Source organism: Barbus barbus (genome assembly GCF_936440315.1).
Source record: "Barbus barbus genome assembly, chromosome: 47".
Taxonomy (NCBI): Eukaryota; Metazoa; Chordata; class Actinopteri; order Cypriniformes; family Cyprinidae; genus Barbus; species Barbus barbus.
Window position 1 is genome coordinate 12,940,757 of NC_136725.1, and position 12,273 is coordinate 12,953,029.

At 40.0% G+C, this 12,273-nt stretch overlaps 1 protein-coding gene across 1 annotated transcript in view; it reads right to left on the reverse strand.

Annotated features, from left to right (window-relative positions):
- The window catches only part of LOC306865853 (neuroligin-2-like), a gene marked incomplete at both ends in the record, with an annotated part of 51,525 nt that extends 50,586 nt beyond the window's left edge, over positions 1-939 (reverse strand). Inside the window, one exon of the mRNA XM_079410679.1 lies at positions 453-939. Coding sequence (XP_079266805.1) covers positions 453-939 — 487 coding nt within the window. The remainder of the gene's footprint in view (positions 1-452) is intronic.
- Between the last annotated feature and the right edge of the window lie 11,334 nt (positions 940-12,273).

Genomic DNA, 12,273 nt, shown 5'->3' on the forward strand with positions numbered 1-12,273 from the left:
GTTAAATATCTCTTGCGCTTGAAGGAGTTCTTGCTCTCTTTATTTCTGGCAACTACCATTTTGTTTGCACTAAACGCAAGTAATCTAACCCTACATGCGATTACAAGCAACAGATTAGCTTCTTTTATAGGAGAACAAAAAGAGAAGGATCCCAAGGTTATCCGGAGAACGGGTTATGAAGAAATTGTCTTATTTGAAGATGTAATCGTTGTAAATGATTTTGAATCATATGCTTTACGTCCCGTAATCTCTCTGTACCCCACATCACTACAGTAAGCTTGAGATGAATACAGGTGATTAGGCTTCCAATCACTCCCAATCACCAGAGCCGGGGAGGATGAACATGCTATGCTTTCTTGTGTGGGTAAAAATATGTTTAAAGTGAGTAAGAATGAACATGGATGAAACACAAATGTACCACAGATTAACCTATATGGGCTTCTGAACCTTACCATCCTCTGTGGGAACGTAGACGTTGAGATAAAGGCAGTCCTCGCTCTGGTTCTGTACATAAGCCGCAGCAGCATCCAGGTTGTCGGTGAACCATACGGGAAGCATGATCTCTGGCAGCACCCCGTGGATGTTCTGTGGGCACACTGGTGCAAACTGGGTAGCGTTACGGATCTCCTGCCAGGAGCCTGGTGCCTCCGGGGGCTGGAAGCGCCTCTCACCTACTGGCGGGGTGGCGTAGGGGACGCCCAAGTACTGCTCGACCGGACCCAGAATCTCATTGTTCAGCTCCTTGCGTATGCCCCGAAGCTTCCCATAGCCTGTGGTGACCATAGGGTACTTGACGCCGGTGATGTCTGCCCTCTGGCAGGAGTACAACGCCAGGCGAAGTGCCAAGCCCAGCAGCCACACAAGGCAAGTTTCAGATATACGGCGTGGGCAGGAGTGGGCCGTCTCCCGCCGCGATCGTGCCACGCCCACTGATGACATGCTTCAGCTGGGGTGAGCGGCTCCCCAGCTATGGGTGATGAATATGAAACAGACAAGGGTGAAGAGTTTCAGGCTGTCCCAGTGACACCGAAGTTAAGGGCTTTGAGGAAGCGAGGGTGTGCGTATCGTCAGTGGAGCACAGAAGAGGCCTGCTGACACTGAGCGGCAATGAACTTCATCCTGATGTTATTGCAACATGCGCTTCTATTGCGATTTGCTCAGTAGTTTCCTAAAGGGAGAGAGAGACAGAGGCAGAAAGACAGATATCATTAACTGCTGACAGTAAAACATGCATACCAACACTATCGAACACAATAAAAGGTAATTACAGTATTGCCTGAGGTTTAAAAATCATATCAACCATAAACATGTGAAACATGAATCTAATTAAATATCATTTGTTCCACTGCATATAATCTTTCTCTTAATGTTTTTTTAATATCTTGGTTGAAACTTCTCCTTCTCTTTCTGGAGTATTCTCTAAGGCGCATAATTACAGATGCGTATCTGGACCATGGGCCGTTCTCTCCAGTGTGTTGTCACATCGTCGAGAGGTGTGCCACAACAACACACATTCACGCTCGGGTACCGGGGGGTGTGAAATACTGAGTGTGCTGCTTAATTGACTCCCTCGGAGGAGATGACAGCACCAAGTGTGTTCATTTTAAGTTCCCCCCGACGTGCCATTGCTCTAGATTCTTGGTTCCTGCCTCCCCTCCGTTCCACTTGACTTAGCTGTGCTAGTTTCAATTTCGCTAGAGTAGATCAGGGCATTTGGGCGTAATAAATGTCTGCTCCTGTCAGTCTATGACACAACCCCCCCCCCCCCCCCCCCCCCCACCTAAGCTAAAGACATACATCTACAGGCGGGAATTAACCACATGACATAATGATCTACGAGAAAAGCGAGGGAAGCATTTACAGCCATTTTGGCACAAAAAGACGTTATGAACAGGGACTGGGTGTACAGAGACAGACAAATTTAAAATCGTCCTTTAATGAGACACTTAATTCTGGAGTCATACAGGGTAACAGGAATCAGTTATTCAAGAACGATGATGTCATACGCAATTGGTCCTGGAAACTGCTTCAAGAATGACTAATCTACAGTGGACAGCATGCATCTGTGCTTAAAAATATAAACACACTAGAAGTATCCAGTACCAAGTGGTATTATTTTAGCATTATTTACAGTATATACTATTATTAATAAAAATTTTGATTATTATTTATCTTTCATTTATTTTTAAATTTTCGTAATTTTTGTATTTCAGCTTAAACTTATTTCAGATAGTTGCCTTGGCAATATTTCTGATTTTCGTTAAAGTTTATTAAGCTTACATTTTCCATCTAAGATTTATATGAACAATTAAATAAAAATGATTAAACAATTTATATATAGCCATTTCAACTCAAAATTGTTTAAGACATGCTTTTTTGGGGTGTTAAATAATGGCGCAAATGCCAGTAATTTGCCGAGTCCAAACGTTAGTAAAGCGCTTTGTATGATTCATTTGAATACTCTCCTCTCATAAATTTTGTGTCTGAAAGGGACAAAGGTGGACAGTAGTGAAGTATTTTTACTCTGCTTTAAAAGTACTTTTCAAGTGATTTTAGACATCTATCAGAAATCACATTAGAAATCTATTACTTTCTTATTTTTACTCAAGTAAAAGTAATTCAAATATTTACTTGAGTGCAAGAAAGTACTTCATTTTTAATGTTCTTAATATTAAAGGTAAACCAAACAACAACAACTATTATTTATGAAATGTAGTGCAGTAAAAATTATGACATTATGCTTTGGAATGTAGTGAAGTCAAGTTTTCCATAGAAAAACACTCAAATAAACTACAGATGCTTTTTAAATTTACTTGAGTAAAGTAAAAATACTTTACTACTGTCCAACTCTTGAAAGGGAAACTCCTACAAATGCATATTCAACAAGGTCATGTGCAAAAATAACTGTGTCCACGCCTTTTCAGCGCTAATTCATCATTGCACGTCTTTAGTAAAACCTGACAGTGCAATTTTAATACCAAAAGACGGTTTGTGCTGGTGCAAGTTGTTAGTAAAACTGGCCCTTATGCTCATAAAAATATTGACCATAATTAAGCCTATGTGGAAGCATTGCAGTATTTTTGGATTTTATACACTGATCATGGGGGAAAAATATGTAGTATGGATTTAAATATGGTAAAAAGAGTATTAAACATCTTAAACAGTGCCATAAATGGTTAAAGCACAACCCAACTGGAACAATAGCCAATGTTGCTCTGGAATGTAGACTCCCTTACCGGCTTATTAAATGTCTGTTTACATTTTAACGAGGAACATGTGACATTTTAACGAGGAACATGTGACAATTTCAAAGTGGTTTCTGAATTTTGCAAAAATCTGCAGAATAAAAACAAGATAGCTGCACGTTTTTCGAAGAGACTGTCAGATGGGGTTTAAGGACCAGAAAAAAAATGTTTGACTACCAACATACACAAGTCAAAAAAACTTTGAAAAGATGTAGGCTGACTTCTCAACAGCAGAGTGCCAATGTGTGTGGGAGTTGGAAGTGTAGTTTGGACACCATGAGGGCTGTAGAACCGCTTTAAAGTGACAACCGTTGTCCCAGGATCTACATCGACAAAATCAAGAATGAAGTAAACGTCTCCTCACAGGCCCTGAGCAAACTGTTCCGTTCTGCTGATCAAAGCCTGGAGACTTTATAGAGAAGTAAATGTATGCTAAAGTAAATGTGTGCACAGCCGCAAAAACACACAGCCAATCTGAACAGCTGAAGAAAAACATGTACGTTTGCACAGGAAAAACAGAAACCATCTTACAGAAACATTTGGGCAGCATCCTCGCAGGAGCTGGAAGATTCTACAAAGAAATCAAGAGTCAAGAGCGAAGACAGAACCATCCAGCATATGCTGTTCTTCAAGTACTCAGCATCTCCATGGCAACCAAAACACAGCTAATCATCCAAAAAGCACCAAACCTGGACACAAAACACCTGGAGTGGAAAATCACTAGTGGTCGACTGATTTGTTTTTTTGACAGCCGATGCCGATATCTTGGAAAGCAGGATGGCCAATGGCCGATATAAAGCCGATATAATTTTAATTAATATTTAAGAAATTTAAGATAATTTGAAAATGGATTAAAAATAAATGTGCAAAATAAACATACTTATACATTAGATGACAAAGAATATTTCACAAATATATACATATTTACTAAATGTAATTAAAAAGGATTAAACACTGTAACCAGGGCACTATTATTCTGGGAAGTTTATGTGCATTGGGAATCGTATTTTTTCAACTAAAGCCAAGGTAACACTCATTTTACATACAGCACTCAGTGAAAATGGCATGAATATAACAGTGGGCAAATGCATAAAGCGCAGCATAATTTGAATTCATGAGTTTAAAGTTTGTTAATCGCGAATCTCTAGTGAATCTGAACTCTCCTCCTGTCCACATTTAATTTGCATGGACGACCGTCATGCAGAGAACACGCGATCATGCAGGATACAAACGCACACTTCACAAGATCTCACAGCTGGATTAGACTAAGTCTTCAAGGTTTGTGAATTTAAATGTTCATAAAGTCATTCAAAGATTTGTTGAAATTATATAAATGCGTATTTGCTGAATGCTGATCCTAAAAATCCATAAAAGACCACTAAAAATCACTACAGTTAGAAGACACTGGATTTGATGCAACACCTGACCTTCTCATGACCTTGTGTGTCAAAATCCAGAGCTCAAAACCAAATATTCCTGCACTAACAATTTCAATTACATTACAGAGTAATAGCATCTAATAACACAATCAGATTTAGGAGCAGAGACACTTGAGACATGTTGATTTCAGCTCTACTTCAAGAAAGTTGAAGATAAATGTAGACATCTGACATCAACAACCCCAAAGTCACTGAATAACACTTACGCAAGAAGTAAATGCATTTATGTTCGCATTATGTACTGTTAGTAGTGACTTAACAGACTCAAAGAAATGTACAATTATTAAGATGCCGCCAAGTTGTTGTACTGTTGGTTCTTAGCAGATAAGCATGGCCAACTTCATAAGGCGATTCACTCCTATTGGTAATCATCACTCTTTGTTGCAATAAAACTCTGCTGTCACTAATATCAACTCAAAACTTTCTGAAAATGACAGACTTTAAATCCAATTACCTTAGAGCAAACTTGGGTTAAAGGAAAAAATGAAAATGCTGTCATCATTTACTCACCCGAAAGTCATTCCAAACCTAAGACCTGTATTTCTTCCGTGAAACACACAAAATAATAATATTTTGAAACTTCACAGCACAAGAAACCTAACCAAACACCAGAAGAGATCAACTCGGAAAAGTACATGTGAGGAACTTGCAGTATTAAGAAGATCCTGTTTTTGCTTGTGCGTAGATGGGTGTGGTGGAACACCAAAATATCCTAACCTATCAATATTTATGAGACACAATTAAGGCCAAAGATTCACCTTCGCCTGGTGGGGCTGCAATTGAACTTCATAAATATGCAGTTTTTAGTTGACCCCCCACCTTCAAATACACAGCCACACAAACATGCGTATAACCTGCTGAGGTGCTGTTACCTCACCGCCAGCGTGTGGTAATAAATCAAGAGCGTATAAAGACAGCAAGAAAAAGACAGCATGCTCTCTCAGCTCCCCAGGTAAAAGGTTTCCGAGCTCATCAAGATCAGGCCCTTGTTATGATATACGCTCAGTAAGCTAGTGAAAATGTCTCCCAGTCATGTGATCAAGATCTCTGACAGGACAAAATGCGCCCTTCAGATATTAAATGCTATGTCAAATTGTGCTAACGGGCAACTGACATGACATGTCAGAAAGTGACAGCAGTGTGACATTTTAATATACTTAAACAATGATTTAAAAAAACATTTATCCAGTTATTTTATTATTACTGCTACTATTATCACACAGTTCTTATTAGGTTTATTATTTTATTATATGAGTCTCATATTGATCAAGACACTATCACTATGTGATGCTTTACATAAAAAACCTAATATACTGTATATATACACATTTTTTGATTATTTATGTTTTTTGAAAATTAAGTTACAATTTCTAATTTATTTTATTATTATTATTATTATTATCACTCTGCTTTTATTAAACCAATCTCATATTGATTGAGATACTATGTGGACTTTTGCACACAGTTTTAATTAAATTTAATATTTAAAATAAAATAAAATAATAAATGATCCTGCCAAAGAATGATGCTAAAGATTTTTTGTTTACTTTAAATGATATTCAGAGCAAAAATCTGCAAATGAGAAGCCTGCAATTGAGCCATCATTACAGTAGCACCTAAATGTGTTGATGTTTCATTGATTGTTGTCTATCCTTGGAAAACAGCAAAGACTAAAATACTCGATCGACTGGTGAGGACACGCACATATTTCATTTCCAGTAAGGACACCAGGGAACTTCCTATTGCTGTGGGGGCCGCATGCAATCGGTGATCCAGAACACACAGTTACACAAAATTTCTCTGAGGGAAAGCTTTATTGATAAAACTGGATATGGTCAGTTCATAAATCACTCACAGACAATTTCTTGTGAATGTGTGTTTGTGTATGTGAAATGGCCTAGCTGTGTGTAAGAAGCCCACGTGAAGCCCTTGTTGATTAGCTGCATGTGGGCTAGGTTAGGCCCTCAGGGGCAGCAGTAAGTCTGTGAGTAAAACAACGTACGCCCCTCTTCTGCTTCTCGTTGAATGAAGCAGTGTGTTCGGAGGAAATGCAGTCCTTCTGGACCTGCCAATAAAGCACTCACTGCTAAAAGGGCATGCAAAGGGACCCTAATTGAGAGGACTGTGTGATGAAATAACACACCGCTCATTCTCTGTCCACTACAGTAAGTGACTCTGACGCACACTTCCCGTTCAGCTCGGGTCCTTATGCTTGATGCGTTCGGCAGCGGGTTTGGGCTCAGATCCATTTTAGTTCAGCAGATTCAGGAGATTAATGCAACTCTTGAGGTGAGTTCGATAAAAACCTGCGAGGGCACGTACAGATGATTTGAATTGCAAGCAGAATTTTACCATTTGCTCAGTCGATATGAAAGTGACCCTGAACTGGCTCAAAGGGCAAAGCCACTAATCCAAGGCAATGAGATATAGAGATTCATCCATCTCTCTCCAAAATAATTCTTCTCTCATGACATCATAATGCTCTTTTAGTACTGTTTGCCAAGTATTAAACCTCAAACTTGTCCTTGCTAAGGCTAACATTACAATTAGGGTAAGATGTGGGATGATACCCCCTTAAGAACACTGAGTATTTAATACTAAATTTTAACATACTTAGACATGAATTTAGCATGTACATGATAATGATGCATCTAATATTTAATTATACAGTATATTTACAAAATATATATGTGCAGTATGTCAGGGTTATTACAGTTAATTTAAACTAAAACTGAAACAAAAATGAAAACTACAATAAAAACTAAAACAAGGAATGAGGGAGTCCTGAAATAATTCTATGAATTATACAGATCCCTTTTTTTAAAGAAAACTATGAATTCAGGTTGAATGATTGCACTCATATGGCCTATAATTTATGATGAATGAACTTGTTTGAAATTAGCTTTTACAGTAGTTGATGTAATTAATAAATAATTCCATGTATTATTAAAATTTACATTAATAACAAAATAAATATAATAAATTAAATAATAACGTCACCAGCAACAATATGTCATTTTGGGTCTTCAGGCCAAATTCTGAAGGTCTACCTTTTAAATGAATGAATGAATGAATAATATATATATGTATACACGCACACACATTTTACCTGGTCCATGCACCACTCATGATGTGCTTTCTATAATATAATCAACAATCCCATTCAAAGAGACTTCTATCTTTTCAATCCTTTATCTAAACATTATCCATTCACCAGCTGTAAAATCCAAACTAGGTCTGACCTCTGTCATCCACAAACAACCTCGGATAACAACCACTGTCTCAGTCTTCACAATTTAGCACTGCTTCGCTACATGATCCTGTAATGGCTCCAACCTTCTCCATCAGTCTAAAGTCGTTACTATCACCTCCAGGTGTGACCGCCTGCCCTGAGCCATCAGCCACTGCTGTACATCATCTACAATCCCCTGCCGAGGATCTGGAACTGCCTAAACCAAACAATACCCTGGAGGGAACAGCATGATTCTGACAACTGCAGGGGGACAGTCAAGTGCCAATTAGTGACATGGAGTGAATATGGAAAGTGCTTTTTTAGCTACATGTAGATTTCTTAATAGTACAAGGCTCCATTAGCGAATTTATGACACAAATCAGTCAGGCAGCACATCTCATCAAACACACTCATCATAAACTAAACAAGTGAATGTGAATTACTAAGTAACCTGAAACCTGAAAATGTACGTCTGACCCCATCCAACCTCAGTACTAAAGGACTGAGATGAAGTCTGTAATAAAGACATGAAGCTCTCATGGCCTGTACATTAGTGGCCAATAACGCAGCCTGGCTCCTGTCTGGCGGAGCAGGGGTCTAAAAGCCCTTAAGCGCAGCAATGACCACACATGTGATCTCAAACACATATGGATTGTTCCGGAGCATTTTTTAATAATGAGCCATTCCTCTCGCGTGAATGTGATATCTGGCATTAATTCATCTGTGCTGGGAATCTCGGCATGAACGGCGCTGAGCTGGGCCAGGTCCATCTGTGCACACGGTGCCCACAGCCTTGTCTAACTTTGTGTCAGCAACGAGTGCCCACAGCACCTTCTGTCCTGCTGTCACAGAAGAGAGGAGGGTTGTTTGATGGAGTAACGGCCCTCTGGACAGACGTGGGGGTGCGTTCAGCCGGACGAATGGTCAGAGCCAAGTGTGAAAAGGCACATCGGAGCGGTGGCATTTGAACAAATGGGCCACCACGAGGCCCTGATGTCCCGCCACTGGCGCTGTAGCAATGACTTCTGGCAAGGCTGTCAGACTCAGACAGTCCTCCAGGGTATGTCGGCAGTTAACTAAGCATAGAACACACTAGAAGACACATGGGATTATCTGTGCAACGTTAGCTGTCATGTCAACATGGGAAAAAATAATTCAGTGTTCGGAAAAAGCATCCTAACATATGTCCAAACATAATCCAGCACAATTCTCAAGTAAACCCAATGCACATACAAATGACACTGCTAACAGCAATGCTGGCGAGTAGCTAACTTAAGGTTAACTCACATTTCACCGACAGACTCCGACAAGTCACCAAATGACAGTACGTCAATTTTCAGCGTAGCGCCATTGCGTCCAGCGGATATTCTCTAAAATGGTGCTATGCTGAAAATTGACGTACTGTCACGCTGAAGCAGAGGAGACGAATTATTGAATAAAAGCAGACTGACGATGCTGGGAAGAGGTTAAAGATGTTCTGCCCAAATTGTTCATCACAGTAATGTGCGCTAACAAAGTAAAAAGGAACAGTTTTGATTTTGTGGAGAACAGGAGTGTCACTAGACCCTTTTTACTGAGCCCCAGTGAAATCCCACTGTACCCCAGCACATTACTAATAAATTCTCATGTGCAAATGGTATTCATATAAACACAACGGAAACAAGCCGCAACACCAGCACCAATTTATTATTCATTTATTTACTTTTTTAACATTAGCCAAGTCATTTGTATGGCTATGCAAATTTAAAGTGTCATTTAAAAAGCATGGTGCAGTAAAAATTGTTTAAAAATTAGTAATACTGTTAGACCATTAACTCTAGTATGAAGCCCAAAATTTAGCTTTAAAGCATCAATTTCATGGCCACGAGAAACAGCATTGTGAAATGAATTCAACAGTACTAATATGTGCTAAGATCAAGAGTCCATAAAAAAAACAAATAGTATGGTATTGTTATGGTGTGGTATGGTAAATTGTTCAAAATTAGCGTTTTAGTCCATTACCACTAGTATAAATAAAGTTGTATGCACCTTTATAGAAAGGCAGTGGCTATTTGCACTAAATAATTTACACTAATTGACAACAGAAGTGTTTTGTGTTGCTGCTTGTTTCCGTTGTGTTATGCTAATTTCATTGTGTTGTGGCTAGTTTCTGTTGTGTTGCGCCAATTCTGTTGTGTTGTGGCTTGTTTCCATTTGTTGTGTTGCAGCTCTTTACCATTGTGTTGTGGAGATTTCATTGTGTTGTGCAGTATTGGGCCACCGTAGTTTTCTCTGATAACAGAGTTGTCTATAAGCCACTCTTGCTGGGTGTTTAGGTCCATTGTCCAGTTGGAAGGTAAACCTTCTGCCCGTCTGAGGTTCTATTGCATGTTTTCTGTCAACAACGATACAGCTCTTTATTGCAGGTGCAGCTTGAGAATGACTCTGTGCTGCAGATAGACAATTTATATCCAATTACTTCCAAAACAGTATTTAAAAAAAAAAAAGAGTATTAATATATGAGAACATTTTTTGATGGGGGCCTCTGCCCCAGTACTCATAAAAGTCTAGAATCATCCCTGGTAGAGACTTTACCAGTCAAAGCTTGGAATAATTAAGTTTGAAATGTTTCTGAAATAAAATCATTCATTATTGTAGTCTATTTTAAACTGTAAATTACGCCTGTGCTGTCAAATTCTGAATTATTCTAAACGTTTGACCGATTTAATGTCTACTATTTTTAACTTCACATTGTATTGTGCATGCAGCTTTACTGCCAAGTGAGCTGAAGCAATAAACAAATGCGCCCTCATAAATGTCCTCTCTCATACTGGACAATACATGGAAAGATGAAAAAGCAGCCTAAAATAGATTAAAAGTAATTGATTTGAGTCAATTGATTATAGCAGAATACTTAGCTAAATGCTGCAGTTCATCATGCTTTCAACTCAATTATCATTTTTATTTATTCAAAACCCTTCACATTGTGTGTGCCAAAATATGGCTCTGATTAAGTTAGAAATTATAAGTTATATGTTTAAAAAGATAGTTAGCCGCTGTTTATTAGCAGCTTGTAGTGTAGTGTCTCTATTTTCAAAAAGGCAGTTTAGTTCCTTTAAATGATGAGCAGCATGCAGCTTGGCAAGCTAGTTTCAAAGTAGCTTCCAGAACACTGGCTTACAGTAATATCTAGTATGGGGTAATTCAACTTTTTTAATGATATTCTTTATTAATCTATTCCTAGTTAATCCACTCCAAACTGTAATACCCTGACTGAGGGAAGTCTGGAATGATTTGCGGCTAAATCTATTCTTGACAGCGCCATTGGAGCTGGAGGTTAAGCTGTCCGTGAGAACAATCATTTTAGAATGGGAGTTCATGTTTCTGTGTTAATTTCAGGGTGACCCCATAATTACTCTGAGACATTGCACTGTCATCATCTGTGAGTTCAGAGCCTTATCCCACAATTCCCTCTGTTCAGCCTGCTAAAAAGTATATGTGAGTATTTTTGTGTGTGCGAGACAGAGCTATTCATAGGGGTCTATCTGAGTCCAGCTTAACTGTGATAACACTAAACTGTTTCCCTACACCCCAAATAACAAGAGAGCAAGTTTCTGGCCACAAAGAAGATAAACAAAGATGGATCAGGCTGTGTTTGAAACTGCATACTACCATACTGCTCATATTTACACAGTAAGCACATTTCTGAAATCATGAATGACTCATTACACTTCCCAAAAAGTGAAGTGCATATATACATATTGTGGCGGGAGGAGCAGGCCAGTCAGGCCTCGGAGAGGTTTTTATTAAACAAATATTAAAATAAAGTGTCTAAAGGGGGAAAAGTGTCCAAAATAAACAGGGATTTGGTGTCCTCGTCGTGCTGCGGGGCTTGTGACGGAGGGCAGTGTTCAGAAGGGAAGGGTCCAGGGAAGGGGCGGAGTCCGGTGGCCGCACGCGCTCCCCTCTCGGGTCCGGGAGCGAGTGGCGGCGGCTTCCTTTAGCGGCGACGTCCTACTCCTGGGCCCCCGGAGCTTCTGGGGGACTCGATGGTCCGGCATCCTGGCCCGTCGGCCGTCTAATGGGTGCGGCAGTCTTCCTACTCGACGCTCCCTTCCTGGACCCACGAGGACACCAGCGTGCATGCACGGGGAAGAGACCGGTCTCCCGAGGAGAGGCGCGCTCGGCATTTAAACGGCGGCGGTGATGAGGCTCTATTCACATCAGGTGCGCCTCATCACACGCCGCCAGCCCTGGCTGTTTCAGCGCCCCTCCTCTCTCACACACCCACTCCCGTCGGGAGCCTGGTGAAGGGCGGCGAATAGGGACGGGGTGGTGATGACAATAAGGGGGGAGGAAGCCGACTCGTCACAATATA